Consider the following 25,679-nt stretch of genomic DNA (forward strand, 5'->3'; position numbering starts at 1 on the left):
AGAAATCAACATATTCAAATGCACTCATACGCATTCTTATATTCATAGTATCAACGACGGAATGCGGTATGCACACTCACATCACACATATTCCCACTCACCCTTGTGGAAATATGGTGAGAGAGATTATTTCATATCGCTTCATTGTCAGAAGAATATTAGAAAACACACGCTTACAAGAAATATATCAGCAGTTTAATTGTATCAGGCCAAATATTCGAGCTTACAAGTACAGTATGTATTTCAGGTTTACAGATAGAATGTATGTGACTATATTATTCGAATATATATTTTCCGCTTCCAATTTAGTTGCTCTATTACATAAATAACGTGAAGTGAATGACAAAATTCGAAGTTGAATGATAATATCGAAACATGAAGGAGAATATTGAAATAGGAAATGGAGGAGGATGTAAAATATAAAATAAAGGAATAATATATTCACATTTCACACAGAACTACACTTATATATGAACATACACAAATACTTCAGCTAAAAATATTTGATGCAAACATGTAAACTCACAAACGTTACCATTTCTAATACAAATTCATATCAAAATCATTGAAATTGGGGAACAAAATGAGTTATTTAGATGCGAATTGAAACGAAGCAAGTACAAGAAAGGAACATTATATTTTTCCTATTATTTCACATTTTCTCTCAAATTCTCTCTCTTTCTTTCACATTGTCTCGCTCTCTCATATTCTTTTTGTATATTCCTAAATCGTGTTGATTCTACAAATTCGAATTGATTTTGTTTGGTGGAGTCTGAAATTTTATACATTTGTGAGCTTATATATCAGCATCAATTATTACATTCGGAAAATAATATCAAGAAACTGAAGAACTTACAATTCTTTTAAATTGCAAAGCCCCGTGAATACACCTTCTTTGATGGTTGCAATGTTGTTGGAACCAATATTTCTATAGCAGTAAAGAAAGAGTAAAATAGATTATATGGAAAATATTTGTGATACGACATCAAACACTGTGACTTCAGAATGAAAGGAAGAAAAAGAAGAAATATAACGAAGAAGAAAAAGAAGAAGAAGGAGAAGAAGAAGAAAAGAAGAAGAAGAAGAAGGTAGATGAAGAGAAGAAGAAGAATAAAAAGAAGAATAAGGAGGAGGAAAAGGAGAAGAAGAAGAAGAAGAAGAAGTAGAAGAAAACGTAGAAGAAGAAAGGAGAAGATAAAGGAGAAGAAGACCTAGAAGAAGAAAAAGAAGAAGAGGAGGCGGAGGAGGCGGAGGAGGCGGAGGAGGCGGAGGAGGCGGAGGAGTCGGAGGTGGAGGAGAGGTGGGGATGTTAGGAGGAGGACAAAGGAATGGATGACTGAGGAGGGGCAGCTGGGGATAGCAGCAGAAGGAGCAGGAAGAGCAGGAGGATGAGTATAAGAGGAAGAATTGGAAGAGAATGGAAAAGAGGGAGACCATTGAAGAAGCAGAAAGTACAGAGAAGAAAAAGAACAAGAAAAAAAGAAGGCAAAGAAGAAGACAAAGAAGAAGTAGAACAGGAAGAAAAGTAACAAGAAGAAGAAGAAGATGAAGTAGAAGAAGAATAAGAGGAAGAAGAAGAAGAAGAAGACGACGAAGAAGAAGAGGAACATGCAGGAGATGAAGAAGGAAAGAAGAAGACGAAGAAGATGAAGAAGAAAAATAGAAGAAGAGAAAGAAGAAATTAAAGAAAAAGGAGGATGAGTAGGACGAAGAGGGGAGGTTGAGGAGAAGAATTGCAATAAGAAGAAGAAGAAAAAGGAGAAGGAGGTGGAGGAGGAGGGGGAATAGGAGAATTACAAGAAGAAGAACAAAACAACAACAATAACAAAAAAATTATCTCGGTGGAAGTGTGGATAAATAACCACACGGCACCACAGAATCAACAGAACAATGTGAAATAAAATAGTAGCTAAAACTTATATTAATAGTGCAGATACATACATACATATGAACATACACATATATATTTTCAGGAATAACATTTTTATGCAGACAATTATCAACTGACAGTCATTGACATGTTCAGACTCAATCAAATAAATATAAGACGAATATGAGAACTGAATATGATTTACAGTAATAGAGAGTGAGAAAACATGGAAATAAGGGGATATTAAATTTAAAGACATAGTATATTCCTCATGTATAAACGACAACATTGAATGAACTTACAATATCTCTAAGTTGTGAAGGCCTTGAAACATCTCTTTTTCAATCCTTGAAATTTTATTGAAGGAAAGAGATCTGAAGCAGGAAACAATATTGGTTAGATTGACATAGTGTGAGTTGCGATAACATATTCAATATTGTTCTTTATGAAGAGGGACAAAATTATAGGAAAATAATACAAGAAGGGGAACAGGAAAGAGATTGAGGAGAAGAAGAAGACAAAGACGAAGGGGAGGAGCGGAAGGGGAAACGGAGAAGACGAGGAGGAAAAGGAGGGGGGGAGAAGAAATAGGAGGAGTTCGAGGAGGAGGTGGGGAGGAGAAGAAAAAGCTTGAGGTCGGAAGAGGACAAGGAGATGCAGGAGGGGTGGGGGAAATAGGAGGAGGAGCAGAGGGTAGAGTAGAAGAAAAAGATGTAAATTATTAAAAAGAGGAGGAGGAGGATGAGGAGACGAAGAAGAATAGGTAAAAGAAAAAGAAGAAGAAGAGGAAAAAGAAAAAGAAGTAGAAGAAGGCGATGAAGAAGGAAGAGGAAGAGGAGAAGGAGGGAGAGAATTACAAAAAAGAAGATGAGGATAAAAAGAACGAGAAGGAGAAGGAGGAGAAGTAGAAGAAAGTAGAAGTGGGTTAGGAAGAAAAAGAAGAAGAAGAAGAAGGAGAAGTAGAAGAAGAATAAATGAAGTAGAAGAAAGAGAAGTTGAAGAAAAAGAAAAATAAATAGGAAGATGAGGAGGAGAAGTAGAAGAAGAACAACAACAACAATAACAAAAAATTTATCCTGGTGGAAGTGTGGATAAATAACCACACGGCACCACAGAATCAACAGAACAATGTGTAAGAAAATAGTAGCTAAAACTTGTATTAATAGTGCAGATACATACATACATATGAACATACACATATATTTTCAGGAATAACATTTTGATGCAGACAATTATCAACTGACAGTCATTGACATTTTCAGACTCAATCAAATAAATATAAGACGAATATGAGAACTGAATATGATTTACAGTAATAGAGAGTGAGAAAACATGGAAATAAGGGGATATTAAATTTAAAGACATAGTATATTCCTCATGTATAAACGACAACATTGAAAGAACTTACAATTTCTCTAAGTTGTGAAGGCCTTGAAACATCTCTTTTTCAATCCTTGAAATCTTATTGTTGCGAAGACCTCTGAAGCAGGAAACAATATTGGTTAGACTGACATAGTGTGAATTGCGATAACATATTCAATATTGTTCTTTATGAAAAAGAACAAAATTATAGGAAAATAATATGAGAGGAAGAGGAACAGGAAAGAGATTGAGGAGAAGAAGAAGCCAAAGAAGAAGGGGAGGAGGGGAAGGGGAAACGGGGAAGACAAGGAGGAAGTGGAGGGGGAAAAGAAGTAGAAGAAGGAGGAGTTGGAGGAGAAGGAACGAAGGGGAGGAAAAAGGCTGAGGACGGAGTAGAACAAGGAGATGCAGGAGGGGTGAGGGAAATAGGAGGAGGAGCAGAGGGTAGAGTAGAAGAAAAATATGTAAATTATTAAAAAGAGGAGGAGGGTGAGGAGACGAAGAAGAATAGGTAAAAGAGAAGAAAAAGGAAAAGAAGAGGAAAAAGAAGAAGCAGAAGAAGGCGATGAAGAAGGAGGAGGAAGAGGAGAAGGAGGGGGAGAATTACAAAAAAGAAGATGAGAAGAAGAAGAAAGAGGATGAGAAGGAGAAGTAGAAGAAAGTAGAAGAAAGAGGATAAGGAGGGGGAGGGGAAAGGAAGAATTACAAGATGAGGAGAAGAAGAAGAAGAAGCAGAAGAAGAAAAGGAGGAGTAGAGGTAGAAGAAGAAGAAGAAGAACAGGAAGCAGTAGAAGAAAGAGAAGAAGAAGGAAGAGGGGGCAAGAGGTGGAGGAGGAGGATGAAGGGGAAGAAGAAGTTAGAGAAAAAGAAAAAAAGAAGAAGGAGGAGGAGAATAACAAAATGAAAATATGAAGAAGAAAGAGCCGAAAGAGGAGAAGTAGACGAAGAAATAGAAAGTAGAATAAGAAGTAGAAGAAAATGAAATAGAAGAAAGAGAAGTTGAAGAAAAAGAAAAATAAGGAGGAAGATGAGGAGAAGTACAAGAAGAAGAAGAAGAAGAAGAAGAAGGAGGAGGAGGAGGAAGAGACGTAGAAGCAGAAGTAGAAAAAGAAGAAAAAGAAGAAGAAAAAAGAAGACGAATAAGAAGAAGGAAGAGGAGGAGGATGAAGGCGAAGAAGAAGAGAAAGGAGGAGGAGGAGAAGAATATGAAGAAGTATAAAGTGTAGAAGAAGTAGAAGACGAAAAAAAAAGAAGTGGTAGAAAGAGAAGAAGAAAAGGAAAAAGATGGAGGAAGACGGGGAACAGAAGTAGAAGAAGAAGACGAAGAAGGAGAAGAACAAGGAGAATAAGAATAAGAATTAGAAGAAGAAGAAGAAAAAGGAGCAAGAGAGGAGAGGGGTGGAGGTGGACGAGAATTACAAGAAGAAAAAGGAGGGGTGGGGTGGTGAGAGGAGGAAGTGAATTACAAGAAGTAAATGTAGATGAAGAAGAAGAGAATAAAATTAGAAGAAGAAAAGAAAGAGGAGGAGGTGGAGGAGGAGAAGAAGAAGAATAGTTTAAAAGAAGGAGAAGAAGAAGAAATTGAAGAAGAGAAGAAAAAGAAGGAGGAGGATGATGAGCAGGAGGTGAGGCGGAGGAAGGAGAAGAAGACGAAGAAGAAGAAGAAGAAGAAGAAGAAGAAGACGACGACGACGAAGAAGAAGTAAAAGAAGAAGGAGAAGAAGAAAAGAAGAAGAAGAAGAAGAAGAAAGAAGAAGAAGAAGAAGAAGAAGATACATTAAAAATCATTGTCTTCAAGACGACCCTTAAAATGTTTTCATAATATCAGGAAATAATTCAAGGATAGAATGAAAAATTTTGGGCGAGAAGACATGGCTGAAAAATCATGGAATATACGGAATCAGAAATCAACATATTCAAATGCACTCATACGCATTCTTATATTCACAGTATCAACGACGGAATGCGCTCTGCACACTCACATCACACATATTCCCACTCACCCTTGCGGAAATATGGTGAGAGAGATTATTTATTTAATATCGCTTCATTGTCACAAGAATATTAGAAAACACACGCTTACAAGAAATATATCAGCAGTTTAATTGTATCAAGCCAAGTATTCCAGCTTATAAGTACAGTAAGTATTTCAGGTTTACAGATAGATGTATGTGACTATATTATTCGAATATATATTTTCCGCTTCCAATTCAGTTGCTCTATTACATAAATAACGTGAAGTGAATGACAAAATTCGAAGTTGAATGATAATATCGAAACACGAAGGAGAATATTGAAATAAGAAATGGAGGAGGATGTAAAATATAAAATAAAGGAATAATATAGTCACATTTCACACAGAACTACACTTATATATGAACATACACATATACTTCAGCTAAAAATGTAACCTCACAAACGTTACCATTTCTAATACAAATTCATATCAAAACCTTTGAAATTTGGGGAACAAAAAAGAGTTAATGAGATGCGAATTGAAACAAAGCAACTACAAGAAAGGAACATTATATTTTTCCTATTATTTCACTTTCTCTCTCAAATTCTCTCTCTTTCTTTCACATTGTCTCGCTCTCTCATATTCTCTTTGTATCTTCCTAAATCGTGTTCATTCTTCAAATTCGAATTGATTTTGTTTGGTGCAGTCTGAAATATTATATATTTGTGAGCTTATATATCAGCATCATTACTTTCGGAAAATAATATCAAGAAATTGAACAAACTTACAATGTCTTTAAATTCGAAAGGCCCGTGAATAAACCTTCTTTGATGGTTGAAATGTTGTTCCATCTCAGATCTCTATAGCAGTAAAGAAAGAGTAAAATAGATTATATGGAAAATATATGTGATACGACACCAAACACTGTGATTTCAGAATGAAAGGAAGAAAAAGAAGAAAGATAACGAAGAAAAAGAAGAAGTAGACGGAGGAGGAGGAGAAGAAGTAGAAGAAGAAGATGAGTAGAAGAAGAAAGTAGAAGAAGGAGAATTGGGCAGGAGGTGGAGGGGGCGGAAGAGAAGGTGTAGTGGGGAGGTTAGGAGGAGGACCAAGGAATGGATGACTGAGGAGCGGCAGCTGGGGGTAGAAGCAGAAGGAGCAGGAAGAGCATGAGAATGAGAATAAGAGGAAGAATTGGCAGAGAATGGAAAAGAGGGAGACAAGTGACGGAGCAGAAAGTACAGAGAAGAAAAAGAAGAAGAAAAAAAGAAGAAGAAGAAGAAGAAGAAGAAGAAGAAGAAAAATAGAAGAAGAATACAAATAAGTAGAAAAATAAGAAGAAAAAAAGAAGGCAAAGAAGAAGACAAAAAAGAAGTAGAACACGAAGAAAAGTAACAAGAAGAAGAAGTAGATGAAGTAGAAGAAGAAGAAGACGACGAAGAAGAAGAGGAACATGTAGGAGATGAAGAGGGAAAGAAGAAGACGAAGAAGATGAAAAAAAAGAAAAATAGAAGAAGAGAAAGAAGAAATTGAAGAAAGAGTAGGATGAGTAGGACGAAGAGGGGAGGTTGAGGAGGAGAATTGCAATAAGAAGAAGAAAAAGGAGGAGAAGGAGGTGGAGCAGGAGGGAGAATAGGAGAATTACAAGAAGAAGAACAAAACAACAACAACAACAATAAAAAAAATTTATTTCGGTGGAAGTGTGGATAAATAACCACACGGCACCACAGAATCAAGAGAACAATGTGTAAGAAAATAGTAGCTAAAACTTATATTAATAGTGCAGATACATACATACATATGAACATACACATATATATTTGCAGGAATTACATTTTTATGCAGACAATTATCAACTGACAGTCATTGACATGTTCAGACTCAATCAAATAAATATAAGACGAATATGAGAACTGAATATGATTTACAGTAATAGAGAGTGAGAAAACATGGAAATAAGGGGATATTAAATTTAAAGACATAGTATATTCCTCATGTATAAACGACAACATTGAATGAACTTACAATTTCTCTAAGTTGTGAAGGCCTTGAAACATCTCCTTTTCAATCCTTGAAATTTTATTGCTGTCAAGAGATCTGAAGCAGGAAACAATATTGCTTAGATTGACATAGTGTGAATTGCGATAACATATTCAATATTGTTCTTTATGAAAAGGGACAAAATTATAGGAAAATAATACAAGAGGAACAGGAAAGAGATTGAGGAGAAGAAGAAGACGAAGAAGGGGATGAGGGGAAGCGGAAAAGAAGAAGACTAGGAGGAAAAGGAGGGGGAGTAGAAGTAGAAGAAGGAAGAGTTGGAGGAGGAGGAGGGGAGAAGAAGAAGAAGGAGGAGGACTGAAGAGGACAAGGAGATGAAGGAGAGAAAGGAACATAGGAGGAGGATGGGCAGAGGAAAAGAAGACAAAGAAGAAGAGGAGGAGGGGAAGGGGAAAATAAGAAGACAAGGAGGAAGAGGAGTTGGGAGAAGAAGTAGAAGGAGGAGGAGGAGAAGGATGAGTAGGAGGAGTAGGCGGAGATGAGGAGAAGTAGGTTGAGGACGGGGGAGGACAATGAGATGCAGGAGGGGGAATAGGAGGAGGAGGAGGAATGGGAGGAGTAGAAGAAGAAGATGTAGAAGATTAAAAAGAGGAGGAAGAAAAAGAAGATATAGAAGAATGAAGGGGATGGAGAGGAGAAGAATAATAAGAAGAAGAAGCAGGAAAAAGAAGAGGAAGAAGAAGTAGATGAAGAAGAAGAAGAAGAAGAAAAAGAAGAAGGAGAAGGAAATGGAGGAAAAGAGATGGATGACGAAGAAGGGGAAGGAGAAGAAGGAGAAGAAGAAGAAGAACAACAACAACAACAAGAATAAGAAGAAGAAGTAGGAGGAAGAGGAGGAGAATAACAAAATGAAGAAGATAAGAAGAAGAAGAAGAAGAAGAAGAAGAAGAAGGAGGAGGAGGAAAAGTAGAAGAAGAAAAGAACAAAAAGAAGAAGAAGGAGAAGAAGAAGACGACGACGACGAAGAAGAAGTAGAAGAAGAAGAAGGAGAAGAAGAAGAAGAAGAAGTAAAAGAAGAAGAAGAAGAAGAAGAAGAAGAAGAAGAAGATACGTTGAAAATCATGGTGTTCAAGACGAAACTGAAAATGTTGTCATAATATCAGGAAATAATTCAAGGATAGAGCGGTAAATTTTGGGCGAGAAGACATGGCTGAAAAATCAGGGAATATACGGAATCAGAAATCAACATATTCAAACGCACTCATTCGCATTCTTATAGTCATAGTATCAACGACGGAATGCGCTATGCACACTTACATCACTCATAATCCCACTCACACTTGTGGAAATATGGTGAGAGAGATTATTTATTTCATATCGCTTCATTGTCAGAAGAATATTAGAAAACACACGCTTACAAGAAATATATCAGCAGTTTAATTGTATCAGGCCAAATATTCCAGCTTACAAGTACAGAAAGTATTTCAGGTTTACAGATAGAATGTATGTGACTATATTATTCGAATATATTTTCCGCTTCCACTTCAGTTACATAAATAACGTGAAGTGAATGACAAAATTCGAAGTTGAATGATAATATCGAAACACGAAGGAGAATATTGAAATAAGAAATGGAGGAGGATGTAAAATATAAAATAAAGGAATAATATAGTCACATTTCACACAGAACTACACTTATATATGAACATACACATATACTTCAGCTAAAAGTATTTGATGCAAACATGTAAACTCACAAACGTTACCATTTCTAATACAAATTCATATCAAAACCTTTGAAATTTGGGGAACAAAAATGAGTTATTGAGATGCAAATTGAAACAAAGCAACTACAATAAAGGAACATTGTATTTTTCCTATTATTTCACTTTCTCTCTCAAATTCTCTCTCTTTCTTTCACATTGTCTCGCTCTCTCATATTCTTTTTGTATCTTCCTAAATCGTATTCATTCTACAAATTCGAATTGATTTTGTTTGGTGCAGTCTGAAAGTTTATACATTTGTGAGCTTATATGTCAGCATCAATTATAACTTTCGGAAAATAGTATCAAGAAATTAAACGAACTTACAATTCTTTTAAATTTGAAAGCCCCGTGAATGTACCTTCTTTGATGGTTGAAATGTTGTTCTCGTACAGATCTCTATAGCAGTAAAGAAAGAGTAAAATAGATTATATGGAAAATATTTGTGATTCGATATCAAACACTGTGACTTCAGAATGAAAGGAAGAAAAAGAAGAAAGATAACGAAGAAGAAGAAGAAGAAGAAGAAGAAGAAGAAGAAGAAGAAGAAGATTAAAACAGGAAAAGAAGAAGAAGAAGAAAGGAAAAGAAGAAGAAAAAGAAAGAAAAAGGAGAAGAAGAAGCAGTAGTAGAAGAAAAAGAAAAGTAGAAGAAGGGGAATTAGGGACGAGGTGGAGGATGTGGGGGTGGAGCAGAGGTGGGGAGGTTAGGAGGAGGACAAAGGAAGGGATGCCTGTTCAGGGGGCCGCTGAGGGTAGCAGCTGAAGGAGCAGGAAGAGCTGGAGACTGAGAATAAGAGGGAGAATTGGCAGAGAATGGAAAAGAGGGAGACCAGTGACGGAGCATAAAGTACAGAGAAGAAAAAGAAGAAGAAGAAGACAAAGAAGAAGAAGAAGAACAAAATTAGAAGAGGAAGAAGGAGGAGGAGAAGAAGTAGAAGAAGAAGCAGAAGAAGAAGAAAACAAAGAAAATTAAGAAGAAGAAGAAAAAAGAAGGCAAAGAAGAAGTAGAACACGAAGAAAAGTAACAAGAAGAAGAATAAGTAGAAGAAGAAGAAGAGGAAGAAGAAGAAGACAAAGAAAAGAAGAAGAAGAAGAAGAGGAAGAAGAAGAAGACGACGAAGAAAAGGAACATGAAGGAGATGGAGAAGGAAAGAAGAAGACGAAGAAGATGAAGAAGAAGAAAAATAGAAGAAGAGGAAAAAGAAATTGAAGAAAAAGGAGGATGAGTAGGACGAAGAGGGCATGTTGAGGAGGAGAATTGCAATAAGAAGAAGAAAATGAGGAGAAGGAGGTGGAGGAGGAGGGGGAATAGGAGAATTACAAGAAGAAGAACAAAACAACAACAACAACAACAAAAATATTATCTCGGTGGAAGTGTGGATAAATAACCACACGGCACCACAGAATCAAGAGAACAATGTGTAAGAAAATAGTAGCTAAAACTTATATTAATAGTGCAGATACAGACATACATATGAACATACACATATATATTTTCAGGAATAACATTTTTATGCAGACAATTATCAACTGACAGTCATTGACATGTTCAGACTCAATCAAATAAATATAAGACGAATATGAGAACTGAATATGATTTACAGTAATAGAGAGTGAGAAAACATGGAAATAAGGGGATATTAAATTTAAAGACATAGTATATTCCTCATGTATAAACGACAACATTGAAAGAACTTACAATTCCTCTAAGCTGTGAAGGCCTTGAAACATCTCCTTTTCAATCCTTGAAATTTTATTGTAGGAAAGATCTCTGAAGCAGGAAACAATATTGGTTAGATTAACATAGTGTGAATTGCGATAACATATTCAATATTGTTCTTTATGAAGAGGGACAAAATTATAGGAAAATAATACAAGAAGAAGGGGAACAGGAAAGAGATTAAGGAGAAGATGAAGAAGAAGAAAGAGAGGAGGGGAAGGGGAAAAGAAGAAGTCAAGGAGGAAGAGTAGGGGGGAGAAGAAGTAGAAGAAGGAGGAGTTGGAGGAGGAGGAGGAGGAGGGGAGGTGAAGTAGGATGAGGACAGGGAAGGACAAGGAGATGCAGGAGGGGGAGGAAAATAGGAGGAGGTGCAGAGGGTAGAGTATAAGAAGATATAGAAGATTAAAAGTGGAGGAAGAAAAAGAAGTAGAAGGAAGAGGAGGGTGAAAAGAAGAAAAAGAAGAAGAAGAAAAAGAAGAAGTAAAACGAGAAGAAGAAGCGGAAAATGAAGAAGAAGTAGAAGCAGGAAAAAAGGAGAAGAAGGAAGAAGAGAAAAATAGGTGGAGGCGGAGGTGGAAGAGGAAGGGGAAGAAGAAGAAGACAGATGAGAAGGAGGAGGAGGAGGAGGAGGAGGAAGGGGAAGTAGAAGAAAAAGAAGGAGGAGAAGGAGGAGGAGGAAGAGTAGTAGAAGAAGAAGAATAAGATGAAGAAGAAGAAGATGACACTTTGAATATCATGGTATTCAAGATGAATCTGGAAATGTTCTCAAGATATCAGGAAATAATTCAAGGATAGATCGAGAAATTTTGGGCGAGAAGACATGGCTGAAAACTCAGGGAATATACGAAATCAGAAATCAACATATTCAAATGCACTCATACGCATTTTTATTTTCATAGTATCAACAACGGAATGCGGTATGCACACTCACATCACACATAATCCCACTCACACTTGTGGAAATATGGTGAGAGAGATTATTTATTTCATATCGCTTCATTGTCACAAGAATATTAGAAAACACACGCTTACAAGAAATATATCAGCAGTTTAATTGTATCAGGCCAAATATTCCAGCTTACAAGTACAGAAAGTATTTCAGGTTTACAGATAGAATGTATGTGACTATATTATTCGAATATATATTTTCCGCTTCCACTTCAGTTACATAAATAACGTGAAGTGAATGACAAAATTCGAAGTTGAATGATAATATCGAAACACGAAGGAGAATATTGAAATAAGAAATGGAGGAGGATGTAAAATATAAAATAAAGGAATAATATAGTCACATTTCACACAGAACTACACTTATATATGAACATACACATATACTTCAGCTAAATGTATTTGATGCAAACATGTAAACTCACAAACGTTACCATTTCTAATACAAATTCATATCAAAATCATTGGAATTTGGGGGAAAAATGAGTTATTGAGATGCGAATTGAAACAAAGCAACTACAATAAAGGAACATTATATTTTTCCTATTATTTCACTTTCTCCCCCAAATTCTCTCTCTTTCTTTCACATTGTCTCGCTTTCTCCTATTCTCTTTGTATCTTCTTAAATCTTGTTCATTCTACAAATTTGAATTGATTTTGTTTAGTTCAGTCTGAAATTTTATACATTTGTGAGCTTATATATCAGCATCAATTAATACTTTCGGATAATAGTATCAAGAAATTAAACGAACTTACACTGTTTTTAAATTGGAAAGCCCCGTGAATACACCTTCTTTGATGGTTGAAATGTTGTTCCCGAAAAGATATCTATAGCAGTAAAGAAAGAGTAAAATAGATTATATGGAAAATATTTGTGATACGACATCAAACACTGTGACATCTGAATGAAAGGAAGAAAAAGAAGAAAGATAACGAAGAAGAAAAGGAAGAAGAAGGAGGAGGAGGAGGCGAAGAGGAAGAAAAGTAGAAGAAGAAGAATTAGTAGAAGAAGAAAGGAGAAGAGGTAGTAGAAGAAAAAGAAGCGAAAGAAGGAATACCTGGAAAAAGGAGGAGGAGGATGATAAAAGGGAAGAAGAAGTAGAAGAAAAAGTAAAAGAAGAAGAAGAAGGGGATGGGAGGAAAAGAATAACAAGAAGAAGAAGATAAATATAAGAAAGACGAGGAGGAGGAGGAGGAGAAGTAGGTGAAGAAGTAGAAATAAGAAGAAGAAGAAGGAGAAGAAGAACAACAACAAGTCGAAATAGAAGGAGGATGAGGAGGGGGAGGGGAAGAAGAAATATTGCAAGAAGAAGGAAGGAAAGAACAGGAAGAAGAAGATGTAGAAGTAGTAGAAGCAAGAAAAAGAAGAAAGATAACGAAGAAGAAAAGGAAGAAGAAGGAGGAGGAGGAGGAGGCGAAGAGGAAGAAAAGTAGAAGAAGAAGAATTAGTAGAAGAAGAAAGGAGAAGAGGTAGTAGAAGAAAAAGAAGCGAAAGAAGGAATACCTGGAAAAAGGAGGAGGAGGATGATAAAAGGGAAGAAGAAGTAGAAGAAAAAGTAAAAGAAGAAGAAGAAGGGGATGGGAGGAAAAGAATAACAAGAAGAAGAAGATAAATATAAGAAAGACGAGGAGGAGGAGGAGGAGAAGTAGATGAAGAAGTAGAAATAAGAAGAAGAAGAAGGAGAAGAAGAACAACAACAAGTCGAAATAGAAGGAGGATGAGGAGGGGGAGGGGAAGAAGAAATATTGCAAGAAGAAGGAAGGAAAGAACAGGAAGAAGAAGATGTAGAAGTAGTAGAAGCAAGAAAAAGAAGAAGAAGATGAAGGAGGTGGAGGAGAAGGAGATAGAGAATAACAAAAACAGAAGTGAAGAAGAAGAAGGAGGAGGAGGAGGAGTAGAAGAAGAAGTAGAAAGAAGAAGAGGAAGAAAAAAAGAAAAAGACAAAGAAGAAGAAGAAGGAAGGGGAGGAAAAAGGAGGAGGAGGAGTGTGAAGGAGGAGAATAAGTAGGAGAACATGAAAAAGAAGAAGAAGATGAAGGAGGAGGAGGTTGAGAATAACAAAAAGAAGAATATAAGAAGAAGAAAGAGGAGTAGGAGGAGAAGTAGATGAAGAAGTAGAAAGTAGTGGTAGAAGAAGACATAGAAGAAGAAGAAAAAAGAAGTAGAAGAATGAGAAGAAGAAATGAAAAAGAAGAAGGAAGGAACAGAAGAAGAAGAATTAGAAGAAGAAGCAGAAGAAGAAGAAAAAGTTGCAGGAGAGGAGGGGAGGAGGAGAATAACAAGAAGAAAAAGGAGGAGGCGCGGAGAGGATTGGGTAGAAAAAAAGTAGAGGAAAAAAGAAGTAGAAGAAGGAAGAGGAAAAAGGAGGAGGAAGGAGATGAAAGGGAAAAAGTAGGGGTAGAAGAAAAAGAAGAAGAAGAAGAACAAGGAGGAGGAGGAGGAGGAGGAGTAGATGAAGAAGTTGAAAGTAGAAGAGGAAGAAGTGGAAGAAGAAGAAAAAAGGAGAAGCGAGAGAAGAAGAAGAAGAAAAAGAAGAAGAAGAAGGAGGAGAAGAAGGTGCAGCAGGAGGAGAGGAACAGAAGGAAGAAGAAGAAAAAGAAGAAGAAGAAGAAGAAGAAGAAGAAGAACAAAGGAGAAGAAGGAGCAGCAGGAGGAGAGGAAGAGAAGGAAGAAGAAGAAAAAGAAGAAGAAGAAGAAGGAAAATAAGAAGAAGAAGAAGGAAAAGAAGAAGAAGAAGGCAGAATACGAAATGACAAAAAGATGAAGAAGAAGGCGGAAAAGGAGAAATAGAATAAGAAAAAGAACAAAAAGAAGAAGAAGAAGAAGAAGAAGAGGAAGAAGAAAAATATAAAGCGGGAGAAGAAGAAGAAGAAGAAGAACAACAACAACAACAAAAAGAAGAAAAAGAGGAAGAAGAAGAAGAAGAAGTGGAAAAAGAAAAAGATAAAGAGGGAGAAGAAGAAGAACAACAGAAGAAGAAAAAGATAAAGAGGGAGAAGAAGAAGAAGAAGAAGGAGAAGAAAAAGAAGAAGAAAAAGAAGAAGAAGAAGAAGAAGAAGAAGATGACAATTTAAAAATGATGGTGTTCATGATGAAACTGAAAATGTTCTCATAATATCAGGAAATAATTCAAGGATAGAGCGATAAATTTTGGGCGAGAAGACATGGCTGAAAAATCAGGGAATATACGGAATCAGAAATCAACATATTCAAATGCACTCATACGCAATCTTATATTCATAGTATCAACGACGGAATGCGGTATGCACACTTACATCACACATATTCCCACTCACCTTTGTGGAAACATGGTGAGAGAGATTATTTATTTCATATCGCTTCATTGTCACAAGAATATTAGAAAACACACGCTTACAAGAAATATATCAGCAGTTTAATTTATCAGGCCAAATATTCCAGCTTACAAGTACAGTAAGTATTTCAGGTTTACAGATAGAATGTATGTGACTATATTATTCGAATATATATTTTCCGCTTCCACTTCAGTTACATAAATAACGTGAAGTGAATGACAAAATTCGAAGTTGAATGATAATATCGAAACACGAAGGAGAATATTGAAATAAGAAATGGAGGAGGATGTAAAATATAAAATAAAGGAATAATATAGTCACATTTCACACAGAACTACACTTATATATGAACATACACATATACTTCAGGTAAAAATATTTGATGCAAACATGTAAACTCACAAACGTTACCATTTCTAATACAAATTCATATCAAAATCATTGAAATTTGGGAACAAAAATGAGTTATTGAGATGCGAATTGAAACAAAGCAACTACAATAAAGGAACATTATATTTTTCCTATTATTTCACTTTCTCTCTTAAATTCTCTCTCTTTTTTCACATTGTCTCGCTCTCTCCTATTCTCTTTGTATCTTCCTAAATCGTATTCATTTTACAAATTTGAATTGATTTTGTTCGGTGTAGTCTGAAATATTATACATTTGTGAGCTTATATATCAGCATCAATTATTACGTTCGGAAAATAATATCAAGAAACTGAACGAACTTACAATTCTTTTAAATGTGAAAGCCCCGTGAATGCTCCTTCTTTGATGGTTGCAATGTTGTTGTTCCACAGTTCTCTATAGCAGTAAAGAAAGAGTAAATTAGATTATATGGAAAAAATATGTGATACGACATCAAACACAGTGACATCTGAATGAAAGGAAGAAAAAGAAGAAAGATAACGAAGAAGAAGAAGAAGAAGAAGAAGAAGGGAAGAAGAAGAAGAAGAAGGAGAAGAAGAAGAAGAAGAAGAAGAAGAAGAAGAAGAGGAAGTAAAAGAAGACGAAGACAAAGAAAAGGAAGAAGAAGAAGAAGAAGAGGAAATAGAAGAAGACGACAAAGAAGACGGAACATGAAGGAGATGAAGAAGGAAAGAAGAAGAGGAAGTATAAAAAGAAGAAAAAGAAGAAGAGAAAGAAGAAATTGAAGAAAAAGGAGGATGAGTAGGACGAAGAGGGGAGGTTGAGGAGGAGAATTGCAATAAGAAGAAGAAAATTAGGAGAAGGAGGTGGACGAGGAGGGGGAATAGGAGAATTACAAGAAGAAGAACAAAAACAACAACAACAACAACAAAAATATTATCTCGGTGGAAGTGTGGATAAATAACCACACGGAACCTCAGAATCAACAGAACAATGTGTAAGAAAATAGTAGCTAAAACTTATATTAATAGTGCAGATACAGACATACATATGAACATACACATATATATTTTCAGGAATAACATTTTTATGCAGACAATTATCAACTGACAGTCATTGACATTTCAGACTCAATCAAATAAATATAAGACGAATATGAGAACTGAATATGATTTACAGTAATAGAGAGTGAGAAAACATGGAAATAAGGGGATATTAAATTTAAAGACATAGTATATTCCTCATGTATAAACGACAACATTGAAAGAACTTACAATTTCTCTAAGCTGTGAAGGCCTTGAAACATCTCTTTTTCAATCCTTGAAATTTTATTGTAGCCAAGATCTCTGAAGCAGGAAACAATATTGGTTAGATTAACATAGTGTGAATTGCGATAACATATTCAATATTGTTCTTTATGGAAGGAGACAAAATTATAGGAAAATATACAGAAGAAGAGGAACGAAAGAGATTAAGGAGAAGAAGAAGAAGAAGAAGAAGAAGAAGAAGAAGAAGAAGAAAGAGAGGAGGGGAGGGAAAAGAAGAAGTCAAGGAGGAAGAGAAGGGGGGAGAAGAAGTAGAAGAAGGAGGAGTTGGAGGAGGAGGGGAGGTGAAGAAGGATGAGGACAGGGAAGGAAAGGAGATGCAGGAGGGGGAGGAAGGGAGGAAAATAGGAGGAGGTGCAGAGGATAGAGTATAAGAAGATATAGAAGATTAAAAAGTGGAGGAAGAATAAGATGAAGTAGAAGGGAGAAGAAAGGGGAGGAGGAGAAGAAGAGAAGAGGAAGAAGAGAGGAGAAGAAGAAGAAGGAGAGAAGAGAAAGAAGAAGTAAAAGGAGAAGAAGAGCGGAAGAAAATGAAGAAGAAGAAGAAGCATGAAAAAAGAAGGAGAAAAAGAAAAAGAAGGAGAAGAAGGAAGAAGAGGAAAATAGGTGGAGGCGGAGGAGTAGGAGGAAGCGGAAGGAGAAGAAGAGGACAAAGGAGAAGGAGGAGGAAGAGAAGTAGGAGAAGAAGAAGAAGAAGAAGAAGAAGAAGAAGAAGAAGAAGAAGAAGAAGAAGAAGAAAAGAAGAAGAAGAAGATGACACTTTGAATATCATGGTGTTGAAGACGAAACTGAAATTGTTCTTAAAATATCAGGAAATAATTCAAGGATAGATCGATAAATTTTGGGCGAGAAGACATGGCTGAAAAATCAGGGAATATACGGAATCAGAAATCAACATATTCAAATGCACTCATACGCATTCTGATATTCATAGTATCAACGACGGAATGCGGTATGAACACTCACATCACACATATTCCCAATCACACTTGTGGAAATATGGTGAGAGAGATTATTTATTTCATATCGCTTCATTGTCACAAAAATATTAGAAAACACACGCTTACAAGAAATATATCAGCAGTTTAATTGTATCAGGCCAAATATTCCAGCTTACATGTACAGTAAGTATTTCAGGTTTACAGATAGAATGTATGTGACTATATTATTCGAATATATATTTCCCGCTTCCAATTCAGTTGCTCTATTACATAAATAACATGAAGTGAATGATAAAATTCGAAGTTGAATGATAATATCGAAACACGAAGGAGAATATTGAAATAAGAAATGGAGGAGGATGCAAAATATAAATAAAGGAATAATATAGTCACATTTCACACAGAACTACACTTATATATGAACATACACATATACTTCAGCTAAAAATATTTGATGCAAACATGTAAACTCACAAACGTTACCATTTCTAATACAAATTCATATCAAAATCATTGAAATTTGGGGAACAAAACTGAGTTATTGAGATGCGAATTGAAACAAAGCAACTACAATAAAGGAACATTATATTTTTCCTATTATTTCACTTTCTCCCCCAAATTCTCTCTCTTTCTTTCACATTGTCTCGCTCTCTCCTATTCTCTTTGTATCTTCCTAAATCTTGTTCATTCTACAAATTTGAATTGATTTTGTTTGGTTCAGTCTGAAATTTTATACATTTGTGAGCTTATATATCAGCATCAATTAATACTTTTGGATAATAGTATCAAGAAATTAAACGAACTTACACTTTTTTTTAAATTGGAAAGCCCCGTGAATACACCTTCTTTGATGGTTGAATGTTGTTCTCGGAAAGATATCTATAGCAGTAAAGAAAGAGTAAAATAGATTATATGGAAAATATTTGTGATACGACATCAAACACTGTGACTTAAGAATGAAGGAAGAAAGAAAAAGAGAAAGAAGATAACGAAGAAGAAGAAGAAGAAGAAGAGACATGGAAAATGAGGTGTTCAAGATGAAAACCGAAAAAGGATTGAAGAGAGAAGAAGAAGTAGAAGAAGAAGAAGGAGAAGAAGAAGAAGAAGAAGAAGGAGAAGAAGAAGAGAAGAAGAAGAAGAGAAGAGAAAAGAAACAGAAGAAGAAAAAAAATAAAAAGGCGTAAAGATGAAGATTACAAGAAAAGAAGAAAAAAGAAGAATACGAAGAAGAAAAAGAAGAAGAAGAAGAGAGACGAAGAATAATAATAAGAAGAATAAGAAGACCAAGAGGAGAAGAAGAAGAAGAAGAAGAAGAATAGAAGAAGAAGAAAAGAGGAGGAGGAGAGAAGAAGAAGAAGAAGAAGAAGGAAGAAGAAGAAGAAGAAGAAGACGGAGAAGAAGAGAGAGAAGAAGAAGAGAAGACGAAGAAGAAGAAGAAGAACAAGAGGAAGAAGACAGAAGATGCAGGAGGAGAAGAATATCTTAATGTGGCAGCAGTTTCATGTTTATTTCTTACTTGACTTGCACAACCTCGAGTATCCGCTTCGCCTCTCTATGTACCAACACACACATCCACACACATACACGCACATATACGCACATACACACATATATGCTCAGAAATATACACACATATGTATATCTACCTCTGGGTGCGAGTATGTGTGCGAACCTCGTCCCGGTAGTGGTGTTCTTTTTACCTGTCGATATAGTTTATTATCGAATCTAAAGGTGTTGTCTTCTAGTTCCCGGCGTGTGTCTTTGGAAATGTGTTTTGAAGCGTTCGTCCATCCGTCCGCTATGTTTTTCTACCCAGTGTTTGATTGCTTCCAGGCCCAAAGTGTGATGTATTTGTACAAAGATTAGTCAAATCTTTTAAGTATAGTACGTTCTGGGACAGTGGGTGGAATGTGTTTGATGAAATCCATATCGTCTCGGGTATAGCTGGGCATTAATGGGCACAACGGTTTGAGGAGTATATCCAAAAGATGGCTCAGTTGTTGTGTTGGGGCTCAGGGTCCAGCAACTGTTGGTCTCAATTTGATGTCAGTAGGTCTTAGTATTTTTATATGCTGATCCTTGCATTTTGGAGCATTCGCAGATCTTGGGTGATCCATAGAAATTACTCTCTTTCATTACAGAGCTGCATAAATAATCTTTCTCATTATCTGTGAACGAACGTTGGTATTCATTTATCTGACTTTTGGGTGTATTCATTATTACTTTTTCCGGGTGTCTTGGTTCTTCCTTGTAGCAGGATTGGTCTGTTTCCAATATTTTATTTTTATAGTAGTCTTGGTCCGTGACTGCTTTCACCCTTCCCTAATCGGTTTCTTTTAGGATGATTGAATTGTCATTCTTCAGTTTGTAAGGCTTTCTTTTCTTCTTCAGGAAGGTTCTGTTCGCTTTACGGATATTTTATTATATATGATATAAAACGGATTTAAGTCACCACGTAAAGTATGAATGAAAAACACATATGCATGTAAAATATGAGAAAAGAATGGATGTTCAAAATATTTGTGATTTGAATTAGATTTACAAAGCCTTCGTTGCAACATCAGTTTTCAGTGGAAGATATTTTTATCATCTCAGAAGTCAGCTTTATTTATAAATATCTTGTTTCTGTCCAATGAGCATTCCATTTGTTATTACACTTTGCTGTCAAAAGTAATTTACCTTTGCAAAAGTAAACTCCTTTCCTTTGCTTAGTTGATGCATAAAAGTTCTTCACAAAAATAAACCCCCAAAACTTCAAGACTGAAATAATAGACTAGGAAGGAAAACATAACAGAAATAGAAAGGGATTTATTAATAGAACTGGTGATGGTAGAGTGGGGAAACCCTGATATAATTTTGAGTCATGTGCTACAAAGGAGAACAACCTTACATGGTGATTTAACTGGCTTAGGGTGTTATTTAAAAAAGGGATGTAATTACATACATTGCCTTAGTTTTTTAGTCTTTGTTTAGCCCTTTGCTCCTTACTCTTGCTGTATTAAACCTCAGTTTGTTCCCATTATTAACCACCTATGCTAAATCCTTCATCCCCTAAATAGCATCCCTGTTCATCATTCCTGTAAAGGTTGACCTGCAACAGCTCAAACGGAATATTAATGATATCTGTCTCACAAGTATTGGAGATCTTGCAGGAGTTAAAAAACTTGTATGATCCTTTCTCCAAAATCGGTAAAATAAAAAGTGTGGGATTTTAACTCAGATCACAAACAACTGGACAATATACTGCAAGGTGTCATATTCGACGTCCTCATAGTTGCATTTGTTCATTGAACTGTTATGGTTCTTTATTGATCTCGGAAATGAATGACCCAAGGTTGACCTTGGCGGGACTTGAAGTCAGATTGCCGAGTGTCAGAACGTGATGTATTCTGCTAGACGGTCAAATGATTTGTGCCAAACCTCGCTCAAGTTATGAACGATGAAAATATCTAACTTATTAAACAGAACTTCAACTTTACTATTCAACATCTTGAGTTATACGAGATTTAGGAATTCTATTATTGAAACTTTTCTCTTTATTTTACATTAGGATTTCTCATTTTGTCAAAACGTTCCAAATGTTTTGAGAAATAGATCTGATCGAATGAATTGATCCACTTTAGTATTAGGATATTTGATTAAAACTGAAAGTTTAAGGTGATTAATGCAATGATGCAAGCCAATTAACTGGAAGTAATCACCTGGAAGAGCAATGTGTTGCAACAGAGTATTTGTTATGATTTATGTATCAAATAATTACTCTTTTTTATTCTATTCCATTTCTTGAGACGTTAAATTTTAATAATTTACTTAAAAATTGCGTAAGATTTCAGGTGAACGGGGATACATCAATCAGCCGAAACTTCAAATAACCTTCCATAATTTTGTAATAAGGTTTATTGTGTTCATGATAGGGTAAATTTTTCTGATGACATTCTATCAAAAATAAATTCCTCATAATTTGTTAAAATAACACTATTTTGATTTCTTCACTTAGGTATTTTAAGAATTTGGTAATTTAAGCGGATCTCGTCATTATCTGCTGTTTAATCCATCTGTTTCATTTTTAATTATAAAAATAATAATTTCTTCCATAGGAACAAACCTGAAATTTTGGGAAAGGGACAAGTCCTTTACATTGATCTCAGAGATTAATTGCTATTTATTTTACTGACTCCAAAAGAATGAAAAACAAAGTCAACCTCGACAGAATTTAAAATCGAAACGTAAAGACGAACGAAATACCGCTCAACATTTTGTCTGGCGTGCACAACGATTCTGATAGCTCGCTGCATATTCTATTATAAAATTAACACAAACAATAATTAACAATTATTCTGTGACACGATCAACTGATATTATATCATATTACTGTAATAATAAGCAACAATTCAACTAATTAATGATATAATATAACTATGTGGAATACACGTTTTCTTAGCACTAAAGTTTTTATACTGTCCGTTCATTGAATATACCGTAAGATTTGATAAGTTCAGACAAATGACATCAAAGTCAGATACTAGTCAGATCCAATCACTGTGTATGAGATGTTATATATTATAAATTCAATATGGTAAGAAACAGTTTATTTGACTTCACAACAGGTAACATATCGATTTGTTTTACTCTAACATAAGATTGTGCTTAAGGCTGTGAGATAAACAGCATAAGCGATTAGCTGAGAACATAATCAATGAGAATTTAAAATATTGGATGTGGAAAATACGTAGAAAGTGTCAAATACTTACAAATATTCAACATTCGTCGGAATTGGTTGTGGAATTGATAGTAAATTGCGACGTGCACAATTTATTCTCGTTGTAAGTGAATTGCAAGTACATATCTTGCATATATCTGAATCAGCTTGAGTCTCCAAAAACAATATCGTACACAGTATCAACACAAGAGACCGTCTATATGATACTACGTGGTGAAACATATTGCCAGGCGTAGATTTATCTGTAAAAGAAGAAAATAGGAAATGTCAGAGATTTCAATGTTATTAACTTCAAATTGCAGATTCTCCGAAGCAACTAAAATTCACCCCTGTTCCACATGACAAATATATTTTTGTTTTCGTGATTGGATATTTAAAGCTAAAAAATTAAATTTCGATAAATTAGTGTGAAGAAATTTATAAAAATATTATAGCTTTAACGCGTAATAATATCAAAGAAAACACCAAACACACACACACAAACACAAACGCACTCCTACACACATCTGTAACCATCTTCGGGGGTGGGGTCTAATATATTTACAAAACTAGTGAACCATGAGTTTCGTAGACCCTAAATACGCAGTGGTTGTAAACCCGGTTGGGTCGTTAAATCCGATGGGACCCCACAAGCAACTGTATGGTAACAAAGGATTTTTCCTGTACCCCAGTTTTAGAAGCGTTCATACAAAGTTTTCCTTAAATGAACTATCATGATTTCATTTTACTTACTTTTTTTTTACTGAAAACAAGAATAAAGCATGAACGTAAATCTATATATATAAAACTCAACTTGTGTGTCTGTCTGTGTATCTGTGTGTGTGTCTGTGTCTTTTACTTCCCGGCACATCTCCTCCTAGCCAACAAATCGTAGAACCACCAAACATGGGTCACTTAAAGTTTAGGCGAATGAAAATTGAACTGCGCTATTTCTGTTCCGAAATTCATCTCGCAAGTGCAAAAATCGATAATGTGTTTGTTTAGGCCTTCTCCCATGCATTGAATAGTGAACTTTACTCAGTCAGCTGTTTGACGTGAACTGTGTTCACCACGCATGCAAGCATGCGTAAATTGCATGAAAAATAAACAAATCACGATATAAAAACGAATCGCCGTAAACATTGTAGAAATTCGGCAAAGAAATGAATTTTCGGGGTGTAGCCTGGAGGGTTTTTTCGTATTAATCGTTGGAACTTTGTGAACTCATACCAATTGTTTTCATAACATTTTTAACGCTTTGAATTAAATATGACCATTTTGCGTTGAGTCTGCAGTTTGAATCACTAACCAAATTTTAGCAGGCAGGATTTTTGATCATCACAATATATCGCCAGCGACTCCCTGAAACTCTCCTCTGATATCCTCGTTGAGAAATACTGTTCTAAAAGAATAATTCAACAATGCAATTTTCTGTATGTTATATGTGTTTGTAAGTCCTGGTGTTTTTGTTATGTATTTGTCTGAATATTTTTTTATCATGCCTAATGCACCTACTATGATAGGAATTGTTTCTGTTTTTAGATTACACATTATGGTTACCTCTATTTCTAGGTCTTTGTATTTTGAAAGTTTTTCCGTTTCTTTATTGTTATTATTATTCTTATCTGTGTCCGGTTTTGGAGACTAGTTGTTCGGAGCTCTAAGTTTTCTTTAGAATTTGTTGTTACAATGTCGTTTTCAAAATTTTATTGACGACAGAACCCACCTCGCTGTAAGCGGGGCTAGCTGCAGTGGCCAGAATTCGCCCCTTAAAGGCGAATTTTGAGTTTTAAAAACTACAATTTAATATTTTATAAAGAAAAAGTTCAGTCTGGCTTCCCAAATCGAGGCAATAAAGGTTCTTACATCATCCGTTTTGACATTTTGTCACCTCCGCTTGTTAATATTTTTGAGAAACAATGCAAAGACAGCAGCAGCAACAGCAGTAGTAGCAACAACAACAACAGCATCACAACCATCAGCACCAACAAAAACATAACAGAAAAATGAAGAGGAGGCAAGGAATCAATCCACTTTGACCCTAAAAAAGAAGACACACCACCAGAAATAGACAGCTGATTCTTGGTGGTAGATGTCCTCTTGGACATATAGGTCAAAACGAGCATCTTACAGATGCGGAAACTTTACAAACAAAACTATTCGGGTCAAGGCCTAAAATTGTGGGTGAAAATGGACAGCCAAAGTCTGGACACAATTCCAGATATCATAAATTCACACGTTGGCACCAACCTCCACGTGGCCTTTGAAAGCTGATGGTTTCGGTATCATCTGTGTGGGAACACAAATCATCTAAAATTCTTCTATTGCCCACAACAAATTAGAGAAAGGAGCCTCTCAATTTTGCCAACATCATCAACACCACCACCACAGCAACAATAACAACAATAGCAACAGCACCAACAGAGGCAGGTGACCATCGTGGCTACAAAATCAAGAATAACAGTAGCAGCAACACTAATCGCAGCAGCACGGGCAGCAGCAAAAACAACAGCATCAACCCCGGTCCCCACCACCAAAAACGCAACAACGTTATGAATAGGACAACGCCAAAAAGCTCTACAAGATTTGCCCCTCCCCTGTTCGGAGCACTCAGACATACCTTGCGCGGATAGGGACGACGAAAGACCAAAATGGCAAGAGGTCGCCTGAACACACAAAAGAAAAAGAAACAGAACCAAAAACACACAGACAATTCAGACATAGACTTGCCCAAATGCATCAATAAATTAACATTGATATTTTTTCACCGTTGTTGCAATCATCTGAAATGCAACTGTCAAAGCGCGATATTCGAGCAATTTTGCTATTCAACATCAAAAAAGGATGTAAAGCAGCTGAAACTTCTCACGATGTCAACGAAACGTTTGGTGAGGAAATGACCAGTGAGTGGTCAGTTTGAAAATGGCTTAAACGATTTAGCAGTGGAAACCTGAAAATCTTGAGCGTAGTGGACGCCCGTCTGTCATCGATGACGGTCAACTGAAGATCGTCATTGAGAAAGACCCACGTAAAACCACTCGAGAACTAGCAAAAGAACTTCAAGTCAGCCAGAAAATGCCTGAAACCATTTGCATGCGATCGGAAAATCAGAAAAGCTCGACAAATGAATACCACACGATTTGAATGAAAATCAGAAAATGTGAACTTATGAAATGTGCTCGTCACTTCTTCGCCGAAACCAGACCGATCCAATTCTTGACCGTATTTGCGATGAAAAGTAGATTCTGTATAATAATAGAAAATGTTTTTCGCAGTGGATGGACCCAAATGAAGCACCGAAAAGCTTCCCTAAACCCGATCTCTTCAAAAAAGAGATTATGGTGATTGTTTAGTGATGTGCCGTTGGACTCATCCACTATAACTTATTAAAACCCAGAAAATCCAT

At 35.8% G+C, this 25,679-nt stretch overlaps 1 protein-coding gene across 6 annotated transcripts in view; it reads right to left on the minus strand.

The window, feature by feature from the left end:
• Positions 1-25,679, minus strand: part of LOC115232135 (leucine-rich repeats and immunoglobulin-like domains protein 3) — a 59,601-nt gene that overhangs the window by 22,196 nt on the left and 11,726 nt on the right. Inside the window, exons 2-12 of one of the 6 annotated variants that reach the window (XM_036500269.1) lie at positions 22,326-22,536; positions 16,583-16,654; positions 15,672-15,743; positions 12,380-12,451; positions 10,655-10,726; positions 9,281-9,352; positions 7,215-7,286; positions 5,978-6,049; positions 3,279-3,350; positions 2,173-2,244; positions 857-928 (exon numbers count right to left, since the gene is read on the minus strand). In XM_036500269.1, coding sequence (XP_036356162.1) covers positions 857-928; positions 2,173-2,244; positions 3,279-3,350; positions 5,978-6,049; positions 7,215-7,286; positions 9,281-9,352; positions 10,655-10,726; positions 12,380-12,451; positions 15,672-15,743; positions 16,583-16,654; positions 22,326-22,516 — 911 coding nt within the window. In that variant the 5' untranslated portion in view covers positions 22,517-22,536. The remainder of the gene's footprint in view (positions 1-856; positions 929-2,172; positions 2,245-3,278; positions 3,351-5,977; positions 6,050-7,214; positions 7,287-9,280; positions 9,353-10,654; positions 10,727-12,379; positions 12,452-15,671; positions 15,744-16,582; positions 16,655-22,325; positions 22,537-25,679) is intronic. The other 5 variants (XM_036500270.1, XR_004997806.1, XM_036500271.1 and 2 more) reach the window with 5 other exon arrangements.

This window comes from Octopus sinensis, unplaced genomic scaffold, assembly GCF_006345805.1.
Source record: "Octopus sinensis unplaced genomic scaffold, ASM634580v1 Contig19404, whole genome shotgun sequence".
Lineage (NCBI taxonomy): Eukaryota > Metazoa > Mollusca > Cephalopoda > Octopoda > Octopodidae > Octopus > Octopus sinensis.